Source organism: Nerophis ophidion, linkage group LG15, assembly GCF_033978795.1.
Source record: "Nerophis ophidion isolate RoL-2023_Sa linkage group LG15, RoL_Noph_v1.0, whole genome shotgun sequence".
Taxonomy (NCBI): domain Eukaryota; kingdom Metazoa; phylum Chordata; class Actinopteri; order Syngnathiformes; family Syngnathidae; genus Nerophis; species Nerophis ophidion.
Genome location: NC_084625.1, coordinates 34,838,734 through 34,862,395, shown reverse-complemented (window position 1 = coordinate 34,862,395; position 23,662 = coordinate 34,838,734). Strand labels below are relative to the sequence as shown.

Genomic DNA, 23,662 nt, shown 5'->3' with positions numbered 1-23,662 from the left:
TGTTGAGTTTTGTTAACTTTAAACTCCAAAACAATGCTTAAAAGCAGCTCTACTTCTGTCAGTCCACATATATAATTATTTCTTGCCGTGACCCGCCATTTTTGCTATATGAAGCCTCTGAGAAAATTTGGCATGCCACCCAAAATCCTCAGCAACTTCTATAGAAGTACGGTTGAGAGTGTCCTTACCAGCTCACTCACGGCCTGGTATGGAAACTGCACTGCTAAGGACAGGAAGGCACTCCAGGGAGTGATTAAAACTGTTCAGTACATATCAGGAGCAGCATTCTATATGGTGTATCATGATATATTATTTAGTCTGTAAATCATACCAGAACCATTTTTAAAACGGGTTAAAAGGCTCCTACTTTGATGAATGCCGTAAGATATTGACTCATGTCCAGTTATATTATTCTGTCAAAACTATTATTAATCTACTTGTTAATTTACTCTTCGTAGCTGCTTATTTTTTGCTTTAACACAATGTAAAATACATATTCTTCTGTTGTTTGGCTTGTTAGTTCATTATAGTATTGAGCAGTACTACAAATGTAGGAATTGACCCAGGACTAATTAGTTACAGGGGCAGTATCAGTCATACCAATGCTGAAAAAGATACTTCAAAATTTCAAGATCATTGAAAGATTACATTTTTTTTATCACAATTGTAATTAGACAAAAACGCAGGATGTTTGTGTGCTAGTGGATTCATTCCATAATTTTTTTTTTCTTGAAGTCCTCCTGTGTCCAGGGACTTTGAGTTTGTAAACAATAACACAAAGACAAAATATGTTTTTTCTTGATGATAAAAAAATAGCAATCTAACCACTGCAGTATTGACTCATTGAAACTTTTATTAGTAGATTGTACAGGAGAGTACATATTCCGTACGATTGACCACTAAGTAGTAACACCCCAATAAGTTTTTCAACTTGTTTAAGTCGGGGTCCACGTTAATCACTTCCTGGTACAAATATATACTATCAGCATAATACAGTCATCACACAAGTTCATCATCAGAGTATACACATTGCGTTATTTACAATCCGGGGGGTGGGATGTGGTTGATATTCGCACTTCAGTCATCAACAATTGCATTATCTGAGAAATGGACATTGAAACAGTGTAGATCTGACTTTGTAGGATATGTACAGCGAGCATTGAACACAGTATTAAGTATACACTGAAACTATCATTGGAACTGTTACTGTCGATATTTGCAATGATCAGCCCAACTTCTGTTAGCATATCCTCCTACCGTGTGAAGTGTAGCATATTTAGTCATCCGTCCTTCAGGTATTATTGTTGTAAGAAATGGAGTTTATTTGCCAAAATGGAGGCAATGATTGCTAACTTAGAAGTGACTTTGCACTGTGAAGGGATGTTAGCCGCTGGCAAGAATGCTGCAGTGCGTTGAGGACATGTTCGTTTTTAGGACAAATTTGCAGGACACATCTAGAATGTTCCATCAATATGCAGGATCACAACCGTATTAAAAAGGTCTATCGTTGTTAATAAAACGATAAATTAATATAATACATGTCGCGTGGCCCTTTATAAATATATACAATATGTAAATACATTTTGGGTTTTTCAGTGTACTTTTGTCTACATGCTAATGATATTACCATCAGCTTAAGAGTTAAACAGTGTCTTGATTGAAGTGCTTTTGTGCAAGGTATTGTCAGTAAGTACTGCAGCAATCATCTTTAAATCCTACTTTGTAGGGCACATGAATCATCGGTAGGTTACAAACCCTTCCCACATTAGTCATATGTTCTTTGAAACGTCCAAAGAGGAGTAGGCGCATGTGCCTCCTCCAAGGTAATGTGATTGCGTTTCAATATTCACTCAGACACTGGAGAATAGTCCGATAGACTGCTATTTTTATTCTCCTGTGTGATTAGTCACTCACTTGACGAGGGCTGTCATTGGAAATCATTGTCATCTCTTTAGACAGCTCCTCAGTTTGTCCAAATGATGAGTTATTTGTCTTTTTGGGAAGAATACAGCCCATCATTTATTGAGAAGGAAGACAGTTTATCAATAATTGCACAACTTTTGTTAATGGCCTCTTAAGTGAAGGATATTTTGTGTTTTGACACCACCTAAAAAGCCTCAAATATAGCGTCATAATAAAAGTAACCACGCCCACTTCCACATGGTAGATGCTGATAATACAACAGACTGTGAATGAGGACTAATCGAGCTTTCAATGATTGATTGGTGCTATTTACAGTCTTGTTTTTAAATGCAAAACAACCCTAATATATGAGAGAGGCAGAATCTTGGTCTTTTTAGGATAATTATTTTTTCTCTTTCCAGTTAGGTTATGTTTAAAGCACATTGTTGATCAAAGTTTACAGTTTAAGTTAAATCTAGTATTACAAACAACTGCAGTGCACTATTTAAATACAACTAGCTGAAGCGCTGTTCATTTAGCTCAGCTCGTTTGCCAACATGAAACTTAGACATACATCCACTACATCTACAAACCCCGTTTCCATATGAGTTGGGATATTGTGTTAGATGTAAATATAAACTGAATACAATGATTTGCAAATCCTTTTCAACCCATATTCAATTGAATGCACTACTAAGACAATATATTTGATGTTCAAACTCATAAACTTTATTTTTATTTTTTTTGCAAATAATAATTAACTTAGAGTTTCATGCCTGCAACATGTGCCAAAGTAGTTGGGAAAGGGCATGTTCACCACTGTGTTACATCACCTTTTCTTTTAAAAACACTCAAACGTTTGGGAACTGAGGAAACTAATTGTTGAAGCTTTGAAAGTGGAATTCTTTCCCATTCTTGTTTTATGTAGAGCTTCAGTCGTTCAACAGTCCGGGGTCTCCGCTGTCTTATTTTACGCTTCATAATGCGCCACACATTTTCCATGGGAAGGAAAGTACCCGCACTCTTTTTTTACGAAGCCACGCTGTTGTAACATGTGCTGAATGTGGCTTGATAATAATAATAATAATGGATTAGATTTATATCGAGCTTTTCTATTATTAGATACTCAAACACTCACAGATTAGTGGGAACCCATCATTCATTCACACCTGGTAATGGTAAGTTACATCTGTAGCCACAGCTGCCCTGGGATAGACTGACGGAAGCGTGGCTGCCAGTTTGCGCCTACGGCCCCTCCGACCACCACCTATCATTCATTCATTCACCAGTGTGAAGTGTCCTGCCCAAGGACACAACAACAGCAACTTGGATGTCAATAGGCAGGGAGCGAACCTGCAACCCTCAGGCTTCTGGCCCGGCCGCTCTACCCACTATGCCATGCCGCCCAATAGGGGCGGCATGGCATAGTGGCGTGGCTTATTTCAGCATTGTCTTGCTGAAATAAGCAGGGGCGTCCATGAAAAAGACGGCGCTTAGATGGCAGCATATGTTGTTCCAAAACCTGTATGTACCTTTCAGCATTAATGGTGCCTTCACAGATGTGTAAGTTACCCATGCCTTGGGCACTAATGCACCCCCATACCATCACCAATGCTGGCTTTTTAACGTTGTGTAGATAACAGACTGGATGACACAATGTCGAATATTTCCAAAAACAATTTGAAATGTGGACTCGTCAGACCACAGAACACTTTTCCACTTTGCATCAGTCCATCTTAGATGATCTCGGGCCCAGAGAAGCCAGTGGCGTTTCCGGATGTTGTTGATAAATGGCTTTCGTTTTGCATAGTATAGCTTTAACTTGCACTTACAGATGTAGCGACAAACTGTATTTAGTGACAGTGGTTTTCTGAAGTGTTCCTGAGCCCATGTGGTGATATCCTTTTGAGATTTTTGATACAGTGCCGTCTGAGGGATAAAAGGTCACGGTCATTCGATGTTTGTTTCAGGCCATGCCGCTTACGTGGAGTGATTTTTCCAGATTCTCTGAACCTTTTGATGATATTATGGACCGTAGATGTTGAAATCCCTAATTGTCTTGCAATTGCACTTTGAGAAACGTTGTTCTTAAACTGTTTGACTATTTGCTCACGCAGTTGTGGACAAAGGGGTGTACCTCGCCCCATCCTTTCTTGTGAAAGACTGAGCATTTTCTGGGAAGCTGTTTTTATACCCAATCATGGCACCCACCTGTTCTCAATTAGCCTGCATACCTGTGGAATGTTCCAAATAAGTGTTTGATGAGTATTCCTCAACTTTATCAGTATTTATTGCCACCTTTCCCAACTTCTTTGTCATGTGTTGCTGGCATCAAATTCTAAAGTTAATGATTATTTGCAAAATAAAAAGTGTTTATCAGTTTGAACATCAAATATGTTGTATTTGTAGCATATTCAACTGAATATGAGTTGAAAATGATTTGCTAATCATTGTATTCCGTTTATATTTACATCTAACACAATTTCCCAACTCATGTGGAAACGGGGTTTGTACTTCCACTATGACAAATTATCTGGATTGCATTCTCACAATCTTGATATGGATAAGAAATAATCTGATAATTGATCACTGAATTTTTTACCAATCAGAGATATGTCAACTAATACCCATGCCCAATCTTTCCCCAATTTAAATAGCAAAGAAATGCTGACTTATTTATAGGAGAACTGCACTTTTTTGGGAATTTTTCATATCGTTTACAATCAATATGTAACGACTTGGTCACATAGTGATGCGGATTCGTTCTCCCAGGAATGCTGACAAGCCTCGGACACAGCGGGAAGGTAAGAACAAATGATTTATTTAAAATTAAATCAGACTATGACAAAGCACAGAAGATAAAAGAAAATAACTTAGCATGGAAACTAGCATAAACCAAAGAGCCTAGCGTGGAATCTAGCAAGTAGCGAGCAGGAACACAGAAGTTGTTACTTGTTGCGTGAAAACAAACTACGAAGCCAGACAGAAGGAACGGAGAAGGCCGGCTTAAATAAAGACAGTAATCACAAATTAAGGTGTACGTCCGGAACAAGCGGCAGGTGAAACCAATACGAAGTGCACAAACAAACTCAAAAATCTAAACTTAATATGATCCGGGAAGCGGATCATAACACAATATGAAAGACAGGATGGCGGATATACTTTTTTTTTAATGCAATCTAGATATTAAATAAACTTAAAAAGTTGGCAGCCCCACTATTCCTCTCATAAAATCCAACAAACGTTCAAAAAGCAGCAACAATACTCAATTTACATTACATGTCTTGAATTTAAACCAAGTATTAGTGATATTGTTATTATCAAAATCAGAATCAGAAATACTTTAATACTCCCTGAGGGGAAATTAATATTTTCAGCACAATTCAATTCAAGAGCAGACAAACATTACAGGGAGACAGAACAGGATCTGCCAATTTCCGGTGCCCCTTACAAAAAAAGTGACAAACAGGTAAACGCTTGGGAGTGAGAAAAAAAAAAAATCAGTCTAAGCCTGGGCCCCTGGAGAGGGGATCCGGACAGAGGCCAAGAAAAGAAAAACCTCAAAGCCTTAGCACACATAAACATGTGTAAGAGGGAAACATCAAAAAACACAAAGGACATTAAAAGAGCAGAGCTCATGCAACCACCCATTTCTACAAACAGCCACAAAAGTAAAACAAAAAAACTAAACATATACACTGTGGTGGCCTCTACTGTGTTCTGCACCATCATCTGCTGGGATGGGGGAAGCATGGCCAGAGACAGGAGCAGACCCAACAAAGCAAGAGAGCCGACTCCATCCTCGGCCGCCCACCAACTCTCGGCCAGTGTCCAGTCCGCATGGATGAGCGAGGATACGTGCAAGAAAACTGAGGTGTCCGATACCTGCTCATTCAGCCAAGACACTATGAAGCTTGTCTGTGCTAGCTCTGCAACACTGTCTCTTCATCTGCATCTCCTCCAGTCTCTCAAAACTGACTCTGGTGTGGCAGAGACCCAGCAGCTGGTCTCCATAGCCAAAAGGCTCCCGGGAGGCAGATCCAGAATTTCACAAAAAAGCACAGCAGAAGTCATGAAAGTGCAACCCCTTGTCACACAGTCCCAAAGGGTCCTGTACCAAAAGGCAAAAAAAACACATGAAAATAAGAGGGACTAATCCACTGGTCTATAGCAGTGTTTTTTAACCGTAGGGCCCATTGTTGGGCCACAAGCGCCCCAAATAGGGCCGCCTGAAAATATATGTTTCTTAGCTGTGGTCCGTAATTACAATTATTAATTAATTATAAGCTCTAACACAGACAAACTATTTATAGCAGCGACGTAATGACTTCCGTGTCTCCCTATGTTCCATCAACGATTGGTCTGCTGTTACCTTGCTTCCCTGCTCCCCGTAAGTTTATTTTAGATCATAAACCATTATGGGTGTAACGGTACGTGTATTTGTATTGAACCGTTTCGGTAAGGAGGTTTTGTGTACCGAACGAGTACACATGCTACCAGCGACCAGGCTAGGACAACATGTATAAGCCAGAGCTGGAAGACCCTCCTGCCTCGTTAAGATCTCCCATTTGGGAACACTTTGGCTGCGCAATACAACAATGGAGGACGGAGGTTTGCCGAGATGGTTCAGCAGCATCTTCTGACAACACGTCAAACATGTGTTGCACCTTTCCTGCTTCCGGCTCCAAGACACTCCTCCAGGGCTTATGTATTCTCGGGGGCAAAACCATTCACTCTACCCGGCAGTGGGTCTCCACAGCTCCGGACTCCAGGATAAATGAAGAGTCTGGCAATTAGTTGCAAATCGTGGCTTTATTGAGGTCTTGCACACAGCCAAGCCAACAAAACACCAGCCACTCCCGCACTCGGCCGCTCCCTCACCTCGCTCGCCCACACACTCACCTCACATGCTGTCACATATTAAAGGGCCACACACAAATACGCTACTCTCAAAACACAGTGGTTCTCAACCGTTTTTCAGTGATGTACCCCCTGTGAACATTTTTTTAATTCAAGTACCCCCTAATCAGAGCATAGCATTTTTGGTTGAAAAAAAGAGATAAAGAAGTAAAATACAGCACTATGTCATCAGTTTCTGATTTATTCAATTGTACAACAGTGCAAAATATTGCTCATTTGTATTGGTCTTTCTTGAAATATTTGGAAAGAAAGATATACAAATAACTAAAAACTTGTTGAAAAATAAACAAGTGATTCAATTATAAATAAAGATTTCTACACATAGAAGTAATCATCAACTTAAAGTGCCCTCTTTGGAGATCGTATTAGAGATCCATCTGGATTCATCAACTTAATTCCAAACATTTCTTCACAAAAAAATAAATCTTTAACATCAATATTTATGGAACATGTCCATAAAAAATGGTGGACGGTGTCGATGAACTTAAACAAGTTGAAAAACTCAGTGGTCAATTGTACAGAATATGTACTGTACTGTGCAATCTACTAATAAAAGTCTCAATCAATCAATCAAAAAAAGCACTTTATACGCAGAAAGGTTTTGTTAAGACACCATTCTGAGTCTTATCTTGTTTAGTTTTTATTTTATATATATTGACCACATTAACCCTGGCAATTGACCCTGTGTGTATATGTATGTTATACTATTGTTCATAAATTTGGTAAATAAATAACAAAAAAAATTATATTTTGTTGTTTTCTTACTGTACCGAAAATGAACCGAACCGTGACCTCTAAACCGAGGTACGTACCGAAACGAAATGTTTGTGTACCGTTACACCCCTATATATCATGCATCTCACCTGGACATGAGACATCCGACAAGTTACGACACTTTGACAGCCAATTTAGGACCCAGATCTGGTGAGAACGACACTGAAAGCGCTTGTTGCCCACCCTGTTTCTTCACGAGGATTATGACACATTCTTCACCTAAATGGGAATATATGAACATCCCAGCAGTTGGCACCGTAAGTGATGTATTATTATGTTTGTTGGCTCTGATTAAGTCTGCAGCGAGCAAAAATCAGTGGTGAAGAAGAAAAAGGAAACATGATATGTTTTTGAAATTAATGCTTACATTGTGTACATAAAACCCTAATGGAGGCCTTTGGATGTTTTTAGGGCCTCTATAGGCAGAATTGCACGGCTCCAATAGGCTCCATTGTAAGCGGACTTTTGATCAAATGTATTTAATATTTAGAATGCATTAAAAAAAAAATCCATCCATCGTCATGTCTTTCAAAATGATTGTGAACAATAGGCAAAATTCCCAAAAAATTTGCAGTTTCCCACTAAGAGTATGATCATATGAGAACATCTTATCAATATCTGCTGACTGTTGTTCATTCTGAAACTGTTGAAGGTCCTTGTACCTCTATCTACAGTCAAGTTCAAGCTCCAGTCAGCCTTTTCCTGGCATACTTTGTTGGTCAGGGTGTCCTGGTTTTCATAAACTCCTCCTCCTTTGCCAAATTCCTCCTGAAGTGTGTTCCTTGACCCAGACATACCCTTCCCTAGAAGTGAAAAGATTGTCCTTGAAATGTTCACTGCATCTGGTTACTTTCCCTGTTTTCCATTTTATATGCTGGCATGCAATTTGTGCTCATGTTTTTTTGAAAAAACTCAATCTACAGTTGTCATTAAAGGCTTACTGAAATGAGATTTTCTTATTCAAACAGGGATAGCAGGTCCATTCTATGTGTCATACTTGATCATTTTGCAATATTTCCATATTTTTGCTGAAAGGATGTAGTAGAGAACATCGACGAAAAAGTTCGCAACTTTTGGTCGCTAATAAAAAAGCCTTGCCTGTACCGGAAGTAGCAGACGATGTGCGTATGACGTCACGGGTTGTGGAGCTCCTCACATCCGCACATTGTTTACAATCATGGCCACCAGCAGCGAGAGCGAGTCGGACCGAGAAAGCGACGATTTCCCCATCATTTGAGCGAGGATGAAAGATTCGTGGATGAGGAAAGTGAGAGTGAAGGACTAGAAAAAAAATAGACGGCAGAGCGATTCAGATGTTATTAGACATATTTACTAGGATAATTCTGGAAAATCCCTTGTCTGCTTATTGTGTTACTAGTGTTTTAGTGAGATTATATGGTCGTACCTGTACAACATAAAGATCGGAGGGGTGTGACCGCCAGTTTCTCCAAGGGAAGCCACATTTCTCGACGAGGCGAAGGCAGCCGATGCTTCCTCCACGTTGGAAGCATCCGACGGTCGGGGGCGGCCGGTGGGAGGAGGCAAGGTAATCCGCAGCTGCTTCGACAGGTGCAGGTGGAACGACGCAAGCTCTCCGCTCATGTCTACGGTAAGAGCCCACTTATTACCACCATTTTCTCACCGAAACCTGCCGGTTGACATGTGGTAGGGAACCATGTTCGCTTGACCACTCTGTTCCACAGTAAAGCTTCACCGTCATCTTTCGGGAATGTAAACAAGGAAACACCGGCTGTGTTTGTGTTGCTAAAGGCGGCCGCAATACATCGCTTCCCACCTACATCTTTCTTCTTTGATGTGTCCATTATTAATTGAACAGATTGCAAAAGATTCAGCAACACAGAAGTCCATAATACTGTGGAATTATGCGATGAAAAGAGACAACTTATAGCTGTAAACGGTGCTGGACAAAAATGTCCTCTACAAGGCGTGACGTCATTCGCACGCGTCAAAATACCGCAACGTTTTAGCATGATACTTCCGCGCGAAACTTATAATTGCAATTTAGTAAACTAAACCGGCCATATTGGCATGTGTTGCAATGTTAAGATTTCATCGTTGATATATAAACTATCAAACTGCGTGGTTGGTAGTAGTGGGTTTCAGTAGGCATTTAAGTTCTGCTTGATGACTCCTTATATGTATTTACAGTGCAAAGTTTTAATTTGTGTTTGTAGTGGTGCAAGTTAAATGTTCAATCAATACTTGTTTCTACTGACTGGACTTAACAGTGTTTCACCTAGTGTTGAGATAAAACAGGGATAGTTTTATTTTAGTTTCAATTAGGTGAAAAGGGTCATAGTATGTTTTTTCCCCTATTTTAAAACACTTCATTTGGTCTACATAACATATGATAAAGGTTCCTTGTGAACAATTTGCATTAATTTGGTTTTACAGACCCATTACTAAGCCATATTTTTACTCCCTTTGAGAACAAGCAGTTTTGAGATGCAGAGTTTTTCAAAGCAAATAAAAACCTCCTTACCAAGCTCCCTCACACTTAGTCAGCATTCACCCCCGCCCCGCAGAAATGTTTTGTAGTTATGTAGCTTTCTTGCTTTTTATTGTGCACTTTGGACATTGATGACAGGCACCAGCCATCGGTTTAGAGTGACTGTCACTACAACACATCATCCCAGATAGTCTAGCGAGATCTACGGTATCACCATGTTTTATTGTCGGCCCAATAAAGAGACTATGCAGGCGGATGAGAATAATGAATTACCTAGACATATCCATGTGTATATTGACAGTAAAATGTTTTTTTTTTTAATGTTTATTATGTTAATTATTGCACTGCTGCTGATTTGAGCACTTGTAAACAATGAAGGCTCAAGCTGACTGCAGTAAACCATGCTACGAGCAACATAGCAAACATAATAACAGATTATTACACTAACTGGTCCATTTACAAACACAGTAGGCTTTGACCCAATTAAAAATATTTATTTCGGAAAAACTTTTTATTTTGCCGGTAGACAGTGATGCTATTGTCTTACAGTAGAAGGCTTAGCTAGCTACACAAAAACTCCAGCTTTCATTGGTAACACATAATTTACACATTTCTAACCTATTATTTCTTACCGCTTTCGTCTCCCCAATTGCCATATATAATGTAGTAGTCACCGAGCCCGCCATTTAAAGTAGGTTTTTCCTAAAAATCTATCTTTTTGTGAATGTCTATGGTGGAAAGAGAGCTAAGTATTGCACACATACGAAGCAACTTTTTCCACAGCTGAAGGCACATTGCCACAAATCTTAAAACTTAAAAGTAAGGCACTTTTTTACTTGCAGTGATTTGCACTGGTTAAATCAAACAACAGAGCAACATGATGATGTAGCACAGTCAGATTTACATACATTTAAATTGGCTGATTCACAGAATGATGTCTGGGTACATGCATACCATATAACTATAATCCGCTGACGTCACACTTGTACAAATTGTCACACTTAAACAGAACTCCAAACGGACCATGGTGAGGAAGTATGAAGGAAGGCAAAATTGTTTTAAAAAATATTTTTGCAATGCATCCATGGTTTGATTTTAAATTTTTGGGACTTATGCAGATTCCAAATACACATAAACAGGTATCAATATGTAAGAAAAGTTGGTTTTGCATAATAGGTCCCCTTTAATACATTTAATACATGACAGCACAATATCATCCTGGTTTTACCATTATTCAATTGATTGCTTGAACCCATTTATGATACTCCCTCCATAATAAAAAAAGAAAATACTTTACATTTACCAGGAATGTGTACTTAAGCGCAATTGCAATTAAAACAATGCATGGGTTTTCCCTGTAAAGAGAAATATATATATATATATATATATATATATATATATATATATATATATATATATATATATATATATGTATATATATATATATAGTTGTAGAATTTGTTTTCTAAAAAAAACAATCAAAAGGAATTATACTCCTTAATCACAAGTGTCTCAAAGTGCTTCAAGAACTCATGACATCCCCTGATCTAAACCCACATTCGGACAAGGAAAAACTCAAAAGACCCCAACTAGGGGAAAATATGTAACCGCAGATGTGGGGACCCACCTTCTGGGGTGATGGGCTGCAATGGATGTCGAGTGAGTATAAATATTTGATTGTTACATTAATAGTTAATGTGGGAGTCCAGTCCATCGGGAAGCCAACAGATAGTCATAAGGGGATCTTCTTCCGGGCTCAGCTAGCACGTCATCCAGACAGATGTCTACTATTTATAGATATCTAACTAATCGGTCAAGTTTTTAGTCTGGCTGGCGTCTTATTTATGACTTACACACACACACACACACACATACGCCAAAGTAACTCATTAAAGTCAAGTGTAGGGAAAAAAAAAAAATTGTTAATAAATAATTTTAAGATTGTGTTAAGTGTTAAGTATTAATGATCCAATTTGTATTCCACTTTTGTGTGGGTCCCTCCTATTGTACAGAATGTAAATCAGCTCATTATTTTTGATCATTTTGACCTGCTGATTATGACCCTTGATTTTTGCTGTTCATTGAAATTATTATCACATCTGATGGACCACGTTGCTAATGTAGTCTGCCAAGGACTCGAATAGTCTGGCTGCATTTCACTAGTATTTCTGAGCAATCTGTGTGAGAATCCCACCTATTCATCAGATTGGAACAGGGACCAACGAAGAAGATGAAAGGGAAAGATCAAGTTTCAGAGTTCATGTGTATTTGTTCAGAGCACAGCTGCCAAATACCTCTTCTTTTATCTCTTCCCAAATTAAACAAGGACTGGACTAAACGGAACTTGATTGCTTATAGCTGAATTAATTCAGATTTGTCTAAATATATATACTGGACTCGAAGGAGATTTTGTGTAGTCTTATAGTAAGAGTAGGGAAAACAAAACTAAAGTACGTAGGGTAAAAAGGTCACTGGAGATTAGAAAAGCAAAACTCAGAAGAACATAAATGTGACTTATAACATGACAACATGACATTTAGCAGCAAGCACTGTCCAAAAATTCTTACCGACTCGAACAAGAGGCTGCTGGTGAGGGCACAAGGGAATGAAAGGCACCGCTTCACTCATACAGAAGGGTAACATGAAACAAGACCAGGTAAAAGTAGAGATAATGATCAGTGTGAAACAAGGAAAACTATGTCAAGTCAAAAAAATTAACTACCAAGTAACATTCATTCCTAATTTGACACCTTGATGTACTGTAGAGCTGTGCAATAGGGACAAAATATATATATATATATATATATATATATATATATATATATATATATATATATATATATCCCGATATAGGGTAACTTTTGGACAGTGTATGCCTGAGGTGTCACACTCACTTTAGCTCAGGGGCCACATGGAGGAAAATATATTCCCAAGTGGGCTGCACTGGTAAAATCATGTTATGGTAACTCAAAAATAAACATTCTAAAAATGTACGAATCAAAGTGAGGTTTTTTCACACTTACATGTTGCGGTTAATAGTATTTTATCTTCATTTGCAGTTATTTATAGTTTCTAAATGATGTGATAATGTTCATCAGTCAAATAGGTGGAATTGAGTCTGGAAAACTTTTTTAATCTATCAGAAGATCAAATGAAAAACATCTTACTCAAATTACAGCATTTTGTTTATGTAATTTATTAATTTTTATCAACTGATGTACTATCATGTGGTTTATTCTGTACATTTATAGCATCATCCGCAACAAAACTTGTGATTTTGGATTCATTTCATTAATCACACATGTAGTGTGTATTATTTCCCAGAAAATATGTCCCCAGTCATAAGTACAACATGAAATGTACAGATTATCAAAAGCATTTATTTGGTTCGAAACATTTGTAACTGCAGCTTTTTTTCCACTCAAAATTTCAGCTCATTTTCATACTTAGCAAACTCATCTGATGGCTGAATAAAACCTGTTGACTTTGTATGGGCTGTCATCTCTACACAATTCTGTAGGTGTGTTTTTCTTTTCACCACTTTGTAGTTTTGAGGTAACGTTAGTACTTTGTGGCATTTTAACACTGCTCTGCACTGTTCTTCATGTTGTGTTTTGTTGTTTTAGCGATCAAAAATAATCGATGTGTTCAAGTACCTATACCTGCATGTTTTTTTGGAGATTAGTGTTGTTCAGTTGGTGTCTGCCAACTGAAAGCCAAACAAATGTGTTATCTCTTTCTCAGGTCTTGTCTTGTTTTGGGTTTGTTGGTGTTTTCTTGTCTTTTGGGGTTTTAGTTCCTGTCTATTGCTCTTATTTTGGTTGTACTTCCCGTGTTGTGTGTGCGTTAACCTGACCATACTTTCGCAGTGGCTCCACGCACCTGTTTTCTATTAACAATCATGTCTATTTAAGTTGGGCTCTTGCTGCTTGAGTTTGTGAACCCTTTTCTTGCTGCATGTCTGTAAGCGTTTGCTGTCGTCCAGCGTTCAGTTTGTGTACTAAGTAGCTAGTTTTGTTTAATTTCGTATTTACATAGCTTTTCCTAAGATGCCGTGTTTTTCCTAGATGCACTCGCCTGTGGTTTGACTCTTGGAATAAGAAATTATTTACCAGCAAACTGTCGCCGTTTGCATATTGGGATCACGACTACCATCACGGTCACACAATCCCTCTTCAGGTTTTGTTGTTTTAGCTTCCATTGTGTTTTCCGTCTCTATTACTAGAAAACTGGCAACTTTTCTCGCCGTAAAATGCTACCTCAATGTAGCAGTGTTGCTGCACTTATATTAGCAGCAGCTCAGACATTAAAATTATGATACTAATCAATAGAATATTACATCGTAATGTGACAGTTTGACCCCACACTGTCACTGTTTGACCTTTGACTTCCTCTCAAACCATGTACATTTTTTTTAGTCAGCGGAAAGCATGCTCAACAAACAAATTGTAAGCTGTCACTCACCATTGCTCTGAATGTATGGCTAAAAGAGTCAGGTTGGGGCGTTTGGCTTTATGTAAGTGAGCACACCTGCTTTGACTAATTAGGCCTAATTTGGGCCAAACCATGATTGCCAGGAGCTGGGTGTTGCTGAGGGACACTGGACATTTGAAAGTTGTGTTGTCTAAACCTGAATACACTGGGTACAAAAATGACTGCTTTAAAAATGCAAAAGTACTATGTGAATACTTTTTAGACATGTGATGGTTATTTATGGTAACATTTACAAAATAACTGTTTTCTTAATTTCCCCTGTCAAATTGGTCCCAGCTAGTGGGCGGGGCTATGGGGTATTTAAGTGGGGAAAATGCAATTATTCTGGCAGTCTGCTGTCTGTCACTGACAGAGGAGGTTCTCTGTCCTGAGCAAGAGTTTCGGTCTTCATACATCAAACAACTACTGAGCTGATTATTTTGATGAGATTATGTTGTGATGTAACCGGTTAAATTAATTTTGTCAATTGCTAATTTATTTTGCTAAATTTGTTTTGTCATTTAATTATTTACTTTTATATATTTAATGTTTGACCTTTTGATTGTGAATATATGTATTTTGCTATAATGGATGATTTATATTTTAATTATTTTTAATATGCTTATTTAGATTAATTATATATAGGCTTATTTAACGCATGCGACTTTGAAATATATTTACAATATAAATGTACTATATATAATACACGATACTAATATTGCCTTTATTACTGTTACAGATTGTTGGTGCTTTGTCTTCCTGTTTTGTTCACCTCTTGACACTTTTTGGGATTTAAATAAATGTTTGTAAACTGTTGTCAACTGCGTGACTTGCCATCCTTGATTTGAAGTCTGGTTTGCAAAGGTTACGTTACCTTCACCCGAGGCGGGGTGTGACACGTACGATATACATTTTTATGTTGTACTACAATACATATCGTTATTGTACAGTGCTACCGTGATGCATGCCTAGATATACAGGAACTAATTACAAAATTAAAAACCCCATTTCCATATGAATTGGGAAAATTGTGTTAGATGTAAATATAAACGGAATACAATGATTTGCAAATAATTTTCAACCCATATTCAGTTGAATATGCTACAAAGACAACATATTTGATCTTCAAAATGATAAACATTTTTTTTTTGTAAATCATTAACTTCAGAATTTGATGCCAGCAACATGTGACAAAGAAGTTGGGAAAGGTGGCAATAAATACTGATAAAGTTTGAGAATGCTCATCAAACACTTATATGGAACATCCCACAGGTGTGCAGGCTAATTGGGAACAGGTAGGTGCCATGATTGGGTATTAAAGCAGCTTCCATGAAATGCTAAGTAATTCACAAACAAGGATGGGGTGAGGGTCACCAATTTGAACAGTTTTAGAACATTTCTCAACGAGTTATTGCAAGGAATTTGGGGATTTTACCATCTACGGTTTGTAAAATCATCAAAAAGTTCAGAGAATCTGGAGAAGTCATTCCACGTAAGCGATGATATTGAGGACTTTTGATCCCTCAGGCGGTACTGCATCAAAAACTGACATCAGTGTGTAAAGGATATTGCCACATGGGCTCAGGAACACTTCATAAAACCACTGTCAGTAACTACAGTTGGTCGCTACATCTGTAAGTGCAAGTTAAAACTCTATTATGCAAAGCCTAACCCATTTATCAACAATATCCTGAAACACCGCCGGCTTGGCTAGGCCCGTGCTCACCTAAGATGGACTGATGCAAAGTGGAAAGGTGTTCTGTGGTCTAACGAGTCCACATTTCAAACTTTTTGGAAACAGAGGACATCGTGTCCTCCAGAACAAAGAAGAAAATAACCATTCGGATTGTTATAGGCGCAAAGTTCAAAAGCCAGCATCTGTTATGGTATGGAGGTGTATTAGTGCCCAACGTATGTGTAACTTACACATCTGTGAAGGCACCATTAATGCTGAAAGGTCCATACAGGTTTTGGAGCAACATATGTTGTCGTCCAAGCAACGTTATCATGGACGCCCTTACTTATTTCAGCAAGACAAGTGTTACAACAGCGTGGCTTCGTAAAAAAAGAGTGCGGTTACTAGACTGGCCCGCCTGCAGTCCAGACCTGTCTCCCATCGAAAATGTGTGGCGCATTATGAAGCGTAAAATACGACAGCGGACTGTGGAACGACTGAAGCTTTACATAAAACAAGAATGGGAAAGAATTCCTCTTTCCAAGCTTCAACAATTAGTTTTCTCAGTTCCCAAACATTGAGTGTTAAAAGAAAAGGTTATGTAACACAGTGGTGAACATGCCCTTTCCCAACTACTTTGGCATGTGTTGCAGCCATGAAATTCTAAGTTAATTATTTGCAAAAAAAAAAATGTTACGAGTTTGAACATCAAATATGTTTTCTTTGTAGTGCATTCAATTGACTATGGGTTGAAAATGATTTGCAAATCATTGTATTCCGTTTATATTTACATCTAACACAATTTCCCAACTCATATGGAAATGGGGTTTTTACATTTGTAACGTCATTAATGGTTTGTGCTCAAAATATTTTTGAACCCATGCTAGCATACACATAATACAGCTAAACATTAGACAAATGGGCAATGATTTAAAGACAGTTAGTTAATACGTCCAACCCGTGAATTACCATGAATTGATTAACGTGTTGAAAACCTTATTCAGGTGTTACCATTTAGTGGTCAATTGTACGGACTATGTACTGTACTGTGCAATCTACTAATAAAAGTTTCAATCAATCAAACAGTGCTCCTGCAAATACATTTTGGTTTATAATGGCCAGGTTTGTCAACCAATCTTGCTCACAATTGACACACTTGTGCTTGTCAGTCCTCTAAAGATGTGTACAATATTTCATAGTTTGGTTAAAAACCCTGCCGTGAAAGTGTTTTTTTATAGAGCTGTGTGAGAAAATTGGAATTAAGAGGGCAACGCTTATTTAGTTTACCAACAGCGCTACCATGTATGAAAAATAATAGCACATTCAACACAATTTTTTACTCTTTTGTATGCAGCAGTTTAGGAGTAGAAGAGTTTGGCAAAAATGTGCATACTGTCAAGCGGAAAATTAAGACACCCTCGTATTTTCTAGATTACATTTAATATGTGATAGTTACTTTATAGTAGCACAACTTAGAGATCTTTTTTGTCAACCCTGAGTCGTGAGCGCTTGGTAGCAATGTGTCCTTTGGCTGATTGACCACATGGTTATACAAGAGGGGTGGATGTGGAGCAGCAGAGCATAGCTCAAATTATAGACCAGGCACATTTTATTTTGAGCATTGCTGTCCTCTTTATCATTACTTTGTTTTTAGTATTTGTGTGTGTCTTTCGGAGCCGGTGAATTGTTTTTTAGTTCCAAGGCATGCACTCCACAATGTTCTGGCCTTAAATGAGTTACATCAAACCAGCAGAGTCTCATTCATGTCTCTGTAATTACAATCAGTGTAAAGAGTGTCTGAATAAGACCTACCAGCAGCCTGAGAATAGGTCTGCCTTGACAAAGCATTGACAACTGTAGAACAGACATGATTAAACCCTCTCTATTCATACCTCCTGGTTCTTATTATGCACAAGCTATCTTTTTGAGCTTCCTTTTGTACCAGTATAATTACTTAATCTCAGCACTTCTAGGGTGAATTACTTTGTGCGGCATGCAAATCTCCTCTGACTCGAGCTCCCATGAGGCAGCCATGGAGGATTGCATTTACTGCCTAAAAGTCACAAATGTGTTATTGTTCCACTTCCAGACTGGATCTTCTTGGGTTCCAGTGACAAGCTGCACTGCTTGGTTTTTTGTGCACGTTCTGAAAGTTCAGTTGGAATTGAGACTTTAAAGCGCTTTCGTTTCCTTGCTTTTTGAAAACATTTAATCGGCTATGCAAGAACTGATCCAAAGTGCAGTCTCTTTGTGAGTGTTTTGTTTGCTGTTGAAAATGGGCCTGGGCAACACTTAACTAGAATGGGGGCCCATCAAGGCGGACTGATAAGGACCCAGGGATCTACTCCAGTCAATTACCATTAAAGCGCAAAGTTCAATTCAACAGGCCTTTTATGAAGTACTGCAGAAGAGTAAACAAATTAATTGTGCGTCCACGGTTCCCTAACACAACCGCATGGCCCGAGGCAATCATACATCTGGCAGAGTGATAGCAGCTGTCTCCACCAGGACATAGAAGCAGCGTATTTTCAAACATAGAAAACTACAATTGACTCTGTTTTCCATTGCTCTCTCTATTGCATTCTTCCATTTGTATCAACTTTTTGCACATTGACCATTGGGAAACGAAGTAGTGTGTTTGAATTGTGTCTCTTCAGTGGCTGGGCATTTGATTTAAACTACTACGTGGAAAATACCACCTACAGTAATAATCCCTATTTTTATATAACAGTCTCGTAGTGGACTCCATTTTGCCTCAGTCGCATTGAGACGTGGTTAAACCGCAATTCCTCATTATACACAAAATTCTTAAGATCAATACTCTCACGCCTATGGATCATGTTTTGTTTTGGTCATGTTCGGTTTTGTTTTTTGGACACTCAGTTCCTGTTTTGAACTTCCTGGTTTGTGTTTGTTACCATGACTACTCATTAGTTTTCACCTTGTCTTCATGTCACGCCCCTGTCTTCTTGTCTCACACCTCTTGGCACTTATGTTCATTATTTAAGCCATTCTGTTTCTGTTCTTCATGCTGGCCACATCACCTCCTTCCCGCCCTCGATCACCTGCTTACGCACCTTGATATCCATGCTGCTTTTCTTATACCCTTGTCACAGTAAGTTTTCTTGTTATTTATGCCACAGTGCAAGTTTGTGTTTCATGTTTATAGTTCATTGCCCTTGTGCTAGTCTTTTGTTTTATAGCCCAGTGTTTGTACCGCCATTGTGCGCGCTTTTTGTTGGTTCCTGTTTTTTTTAGTTTTAGAGTTAAAATAAAGATGTCTTTACCTTCACGCCATCGCCGTTTCCACTCCATTCCCTTCGCACCTTGGGAAAACAACCCAAGTCCAAGTTTGACAAATACCTTTTTGGAAGAATAGTGCGTTGGATTTTCATGTGTCTTAAACAATAAAACATTCCTTTTTTTTTTTTCTTGTAACACATGTAAAGACAGTCAATAAATGTCGAAGCATTGCGTTATTACCAGTACTGTGATGAATTGATTAAAAAAAAAGAAATCTGATTAATTCCTCTTTGGAATTTGTATTAATGATGATTAATGTTTAGTGGATGTCGTAATAGTGGCCACCCTGAGATCGGTAGGTCGTGACTTCATACCAAAGACTATAAAAATGGGAGCCGTTACCTCCCTGCTTGGCACTCAGCATCGAGGGTTGGAATTGGGGGTTAAATTACCAGCGTTGCCACTGCTGCTGCTCACTGCTCCCCTGTGGGGATTGGTCAAATGCAGAGGATAATTTCACCACACCTAGTGTTTGTGTGACAAACACTAGGTGTTAACATTAACATTTTAATCACAAGTACATACTATACTTGTGTATATACATGTATATATTAGTGGTGTCAAGAAATGATTTTTGAAATTGTGATTAATTGCTTGCATAATCCAAATTAAATTTTAAGAGACCCCGTATTTTTACACATTGTTTTATTTTCAGAATGTCACATATAAACATTTTTTAAATGTTTTACAAGTTGTTGATTTGCTCAAAACTTGGTGATAGTATAGTAAGAATTAAGTGCACATTTTGAAAGTCTGCAATAATATGGCAAACAAGGTACGGCTATACACCAATAGATAGTGTAGTAAACACACACATAAAAAACAACATTGTGCACCATTTACATCCGCATTTACTCTTCCTTTAACCAGTGGCTTAAACAAACCTGCTTGTTTACCTTTTTAACCGACAGTGCCGATCTCTTTTTTTGTACAGTGCTATTCCAGGTAGTTGTGATAACTTACTGTGAGGTCCAATGGTATTCGGTAAGCTAAATACATTCAGCATCAGCCAGTAGCTACAAATTGTTGGTCTGGTTTGTGCAATACAGTGCTTTTATACTGGTTGTAATTGTGCCCCTTGAAGGTAGTTTGTGTGACGGATCACCCGCGGCGATATGAATGACATCTTGCAGCACATTGGTCTTTACCGATGTTAAGCGGCCTATGCAGTGGCTGTCCGTTTTACAAAAGCATTATTTAACTTGCGTGGTACTCCGCCAGCGTTGAAGTTGTTTGTCATCCTCTGCTTGTTGTCGATTTGATTGATTGATTGATTGATTGATGTAACAATTTTGCTCGAGGCATCCACAATTATGTGGTTTGCTTTTAGATGGTATTTTTAAACTTGTACGCCGATTATAAAAAACTTTCTCGCTGCAAAAGCAACAAATTGCCTCAGGTGTATCTCAACTTCCGCCGGAGTGTTCTTTGAAGCGAAATTGGCCGCTGAACACCTGCTCTGACTTTCATCACTCTTCTTCGCACTCATGTGTGACCTAATCTCTGGCCGTGTTACAATGTGCATTACATTTCAGGTAAGGTGCAGTCGAAAACAAATAGTGCGATTAATCTTCATTAATTTATGATAACCTATTTTTTTATTTTATTATTCACATGCGTTAACGTTGACTGCCCTAGTTATTACATTTCTTTTTGGTACTAAAATACCTTTTGCATTTGTTTTGTGACTTGTGTTTTGTTGCACATTTGCCCTTGAAGCCAAATAAACCCTGCACTTAGTTTTTGTGTCATCTTGAGCTGGTGGATAAAACAGACTATGATCCAGTCATCAATACAACGTACAGTAATCTGAAGGCTGTGTGTGTGTGTGTGCGTGTGTGTGTGTGTGTGTGTGTGTGTGTGTGTGTGTGTGTGTGTGTGTGTGTGTGTGTGTGTGTGTGTGTGTGCATGCGTGTTCTATTTATGAAAGCATCTTACATTTTTATTGAGATGTAAAAAAAACATTTTGCATGTTAATAGTCCCTAATACCAGATTTAAAAGAATAAACAAATCTTTTTTTTATTTATATTTTCCTGCAACCAAAATATTTTTGCAAATAAAACTGCCATTAGCATTACCATTTAATTTAGCATGGATATATTATTATTAAGAAAAACATGACCAAAACATTCTGTCATTCATTTTCAAGGGAAGACATTATTGAAAGCCACGCAAGAACTCAAACTATTTTACTCACATTTACGTAACTGTTATACTTGTTATTATTGTGTATTGTTGTTCTTAAAAGTGCAAATTTAAATGTATGACACAGGATAGACCGTTAAATATGAGAGTATTACATGCACATTACCCACATTTCCAGCTGTCTTCCAAGGGTTCAGTCGGCTGTAGTATACCACTTGTGGTTTATCGACTCTTCCCCTGTGCACAGACAAAAGCTTTGCACAAGATTTTATCCCAACGCAATATTTCTCTAAGTGACAGCGCATGAACTAATGTACAGTTTCAGTACGCTTTGGATACAAATGATTTATACCCTTTAGACTTTTATTTCCTGTAGTTAACCAGAAACTTTGTTGGCAGATTTTCCGAAGATGTTGGCTGGTGTTCAAGAAAGCATCCAGTAAAGGACCGCGGCGCTTGGAGAAGTATCCTGATGAGAAAGCTGCCTACTTCAGGAGCTTTCACAAGGTAATCTCACTGAATCATTATTATCTCTTATCTCGTTGGCTGTGAGGATACTTCATGGCACTTGTGTACAAGCACTCACTTTATACATGATGTCAACGCCAATGGCGCTCGTGCCTTAAGATATTTGGGTTCAAATTGATTATTGTTATTATTATTGGATTCATATTTCCTTTATCGTCCCAAAATACAGTTCAGTTTTATTTGGAAGGTGTGCCAAAAATGATGTGTTCTCCTGTCATTATTTTGTTCTCATAGATTAAAATGGCAAAAAGAGTTGAGTTTACAGTATTGCAGTGCACGGTTGCATGATATACATGATATATGACACAAATGATATAAATTTGGCCAACGATAGATCTTTTAATTCTAACATTCTAACACATTCTAGCTGTGTTTCGCAAAATTTGACCGTGACAAGCAAACAAAGGCATCCTCAACGCGATGTAGTAAACTGCAATAAACTGTTTCTTACAAGTACTATTATCATTGGAAAAGGAATAGCTCAACATGCTTCACTACACACTGTAGTGCAGTGATGAAATGTATACTTTTTTTTTTTTATCACAAAGTATTTTTTTGTGTTTTTTTGTTATTGTTTACAAACTCAGGAAATAAGAGCCAATAGTAGTTTTGGCTTTTGTTTTGTTAATTTGCACTAATGACGTTATTTTGTATGTAATACAAGGGAATAAAGACATCATTTAAATGGGAACTGGACTTATTTGTAATTGTGCCTATTGTTCACAATCCTTATAAGAGACAAGAAAACAATGTGTTTTTTTGCATTTTAATTTGTAATATTTTACTCATCAGTGGCTAGCAATGCAACTTAGGTGTTTATTTTGAAGTGAAGTGAATTATATTTATATAGCACTTTTCTCTAGTGACTCAAAGCACTTTTACCTAGTGAAACCCACATTTAAACCAGTGTAGGTGGCACTGGGAGCAGGTGGGTAAAGTGTCTTACCAAAGGACACAACGGCAGTGACTAGGATGGCGGAAGCGGGGATTTAACCTGGAACCCTCAAGTTGCTGACACGACCACTCTACCAACCGAGCTATACCACCCCATTTTGTTGGCAATTTCCGCCTTAGTTTTTGTAACTGACCTATTTTCAGCTGACTAAACAGGGACGATAACGAGTCAAAACAAAGACAGAAGACATCCAATCATATTTTTTTTTCGTCTTTAGGTGGGTGGGACAAGTTATGAATTTATCCAATCACAGTAGCATGGAGGCAGGGGTAAATCACGGCGGGTATCCAATATGAACTACAACTACAAAGACAGTGTTTGGATTTTTCACCGGCAAACAAGACTATATTTTAGGGATCTAACGATAAACTGTAATAATGATGCTGGCAACAACACTCCCGACGATTAGTATTACCATTTTAAATTAAAGTTATCTAAAAAGTGATAACTCCACTTTTATTAATACACTGGTCACAGCGGAATTACTGGTGCCAGCTCGCTATCCTAAATGCTAAC

The 23,662-nt window shown here is 38.1% G+C and overlaps 1 protein-coding gene across 1 annotated transcript in view; it reads left to right on the top strand.

The window, feature by feature from the left end:
* The window catches only part of dok6 (docking protein 6), a 138,872-nt gene that overhangs the window by 64,381 nt on the left and 50,829 nt on the right, over window positions 1–23,662 (top strand). Inside the window, exon 2 of the mRNA XM_061922070.1 lies at window positions 22,063–22,170. Within this exon, the coding sequence (XP_061778054.1) occupies window positions 22,063–22,170 (108 nt within the window). The remainder of the gene's footprint in view (window positions 1–22,062; window positions 22,171–23,662) is intronic.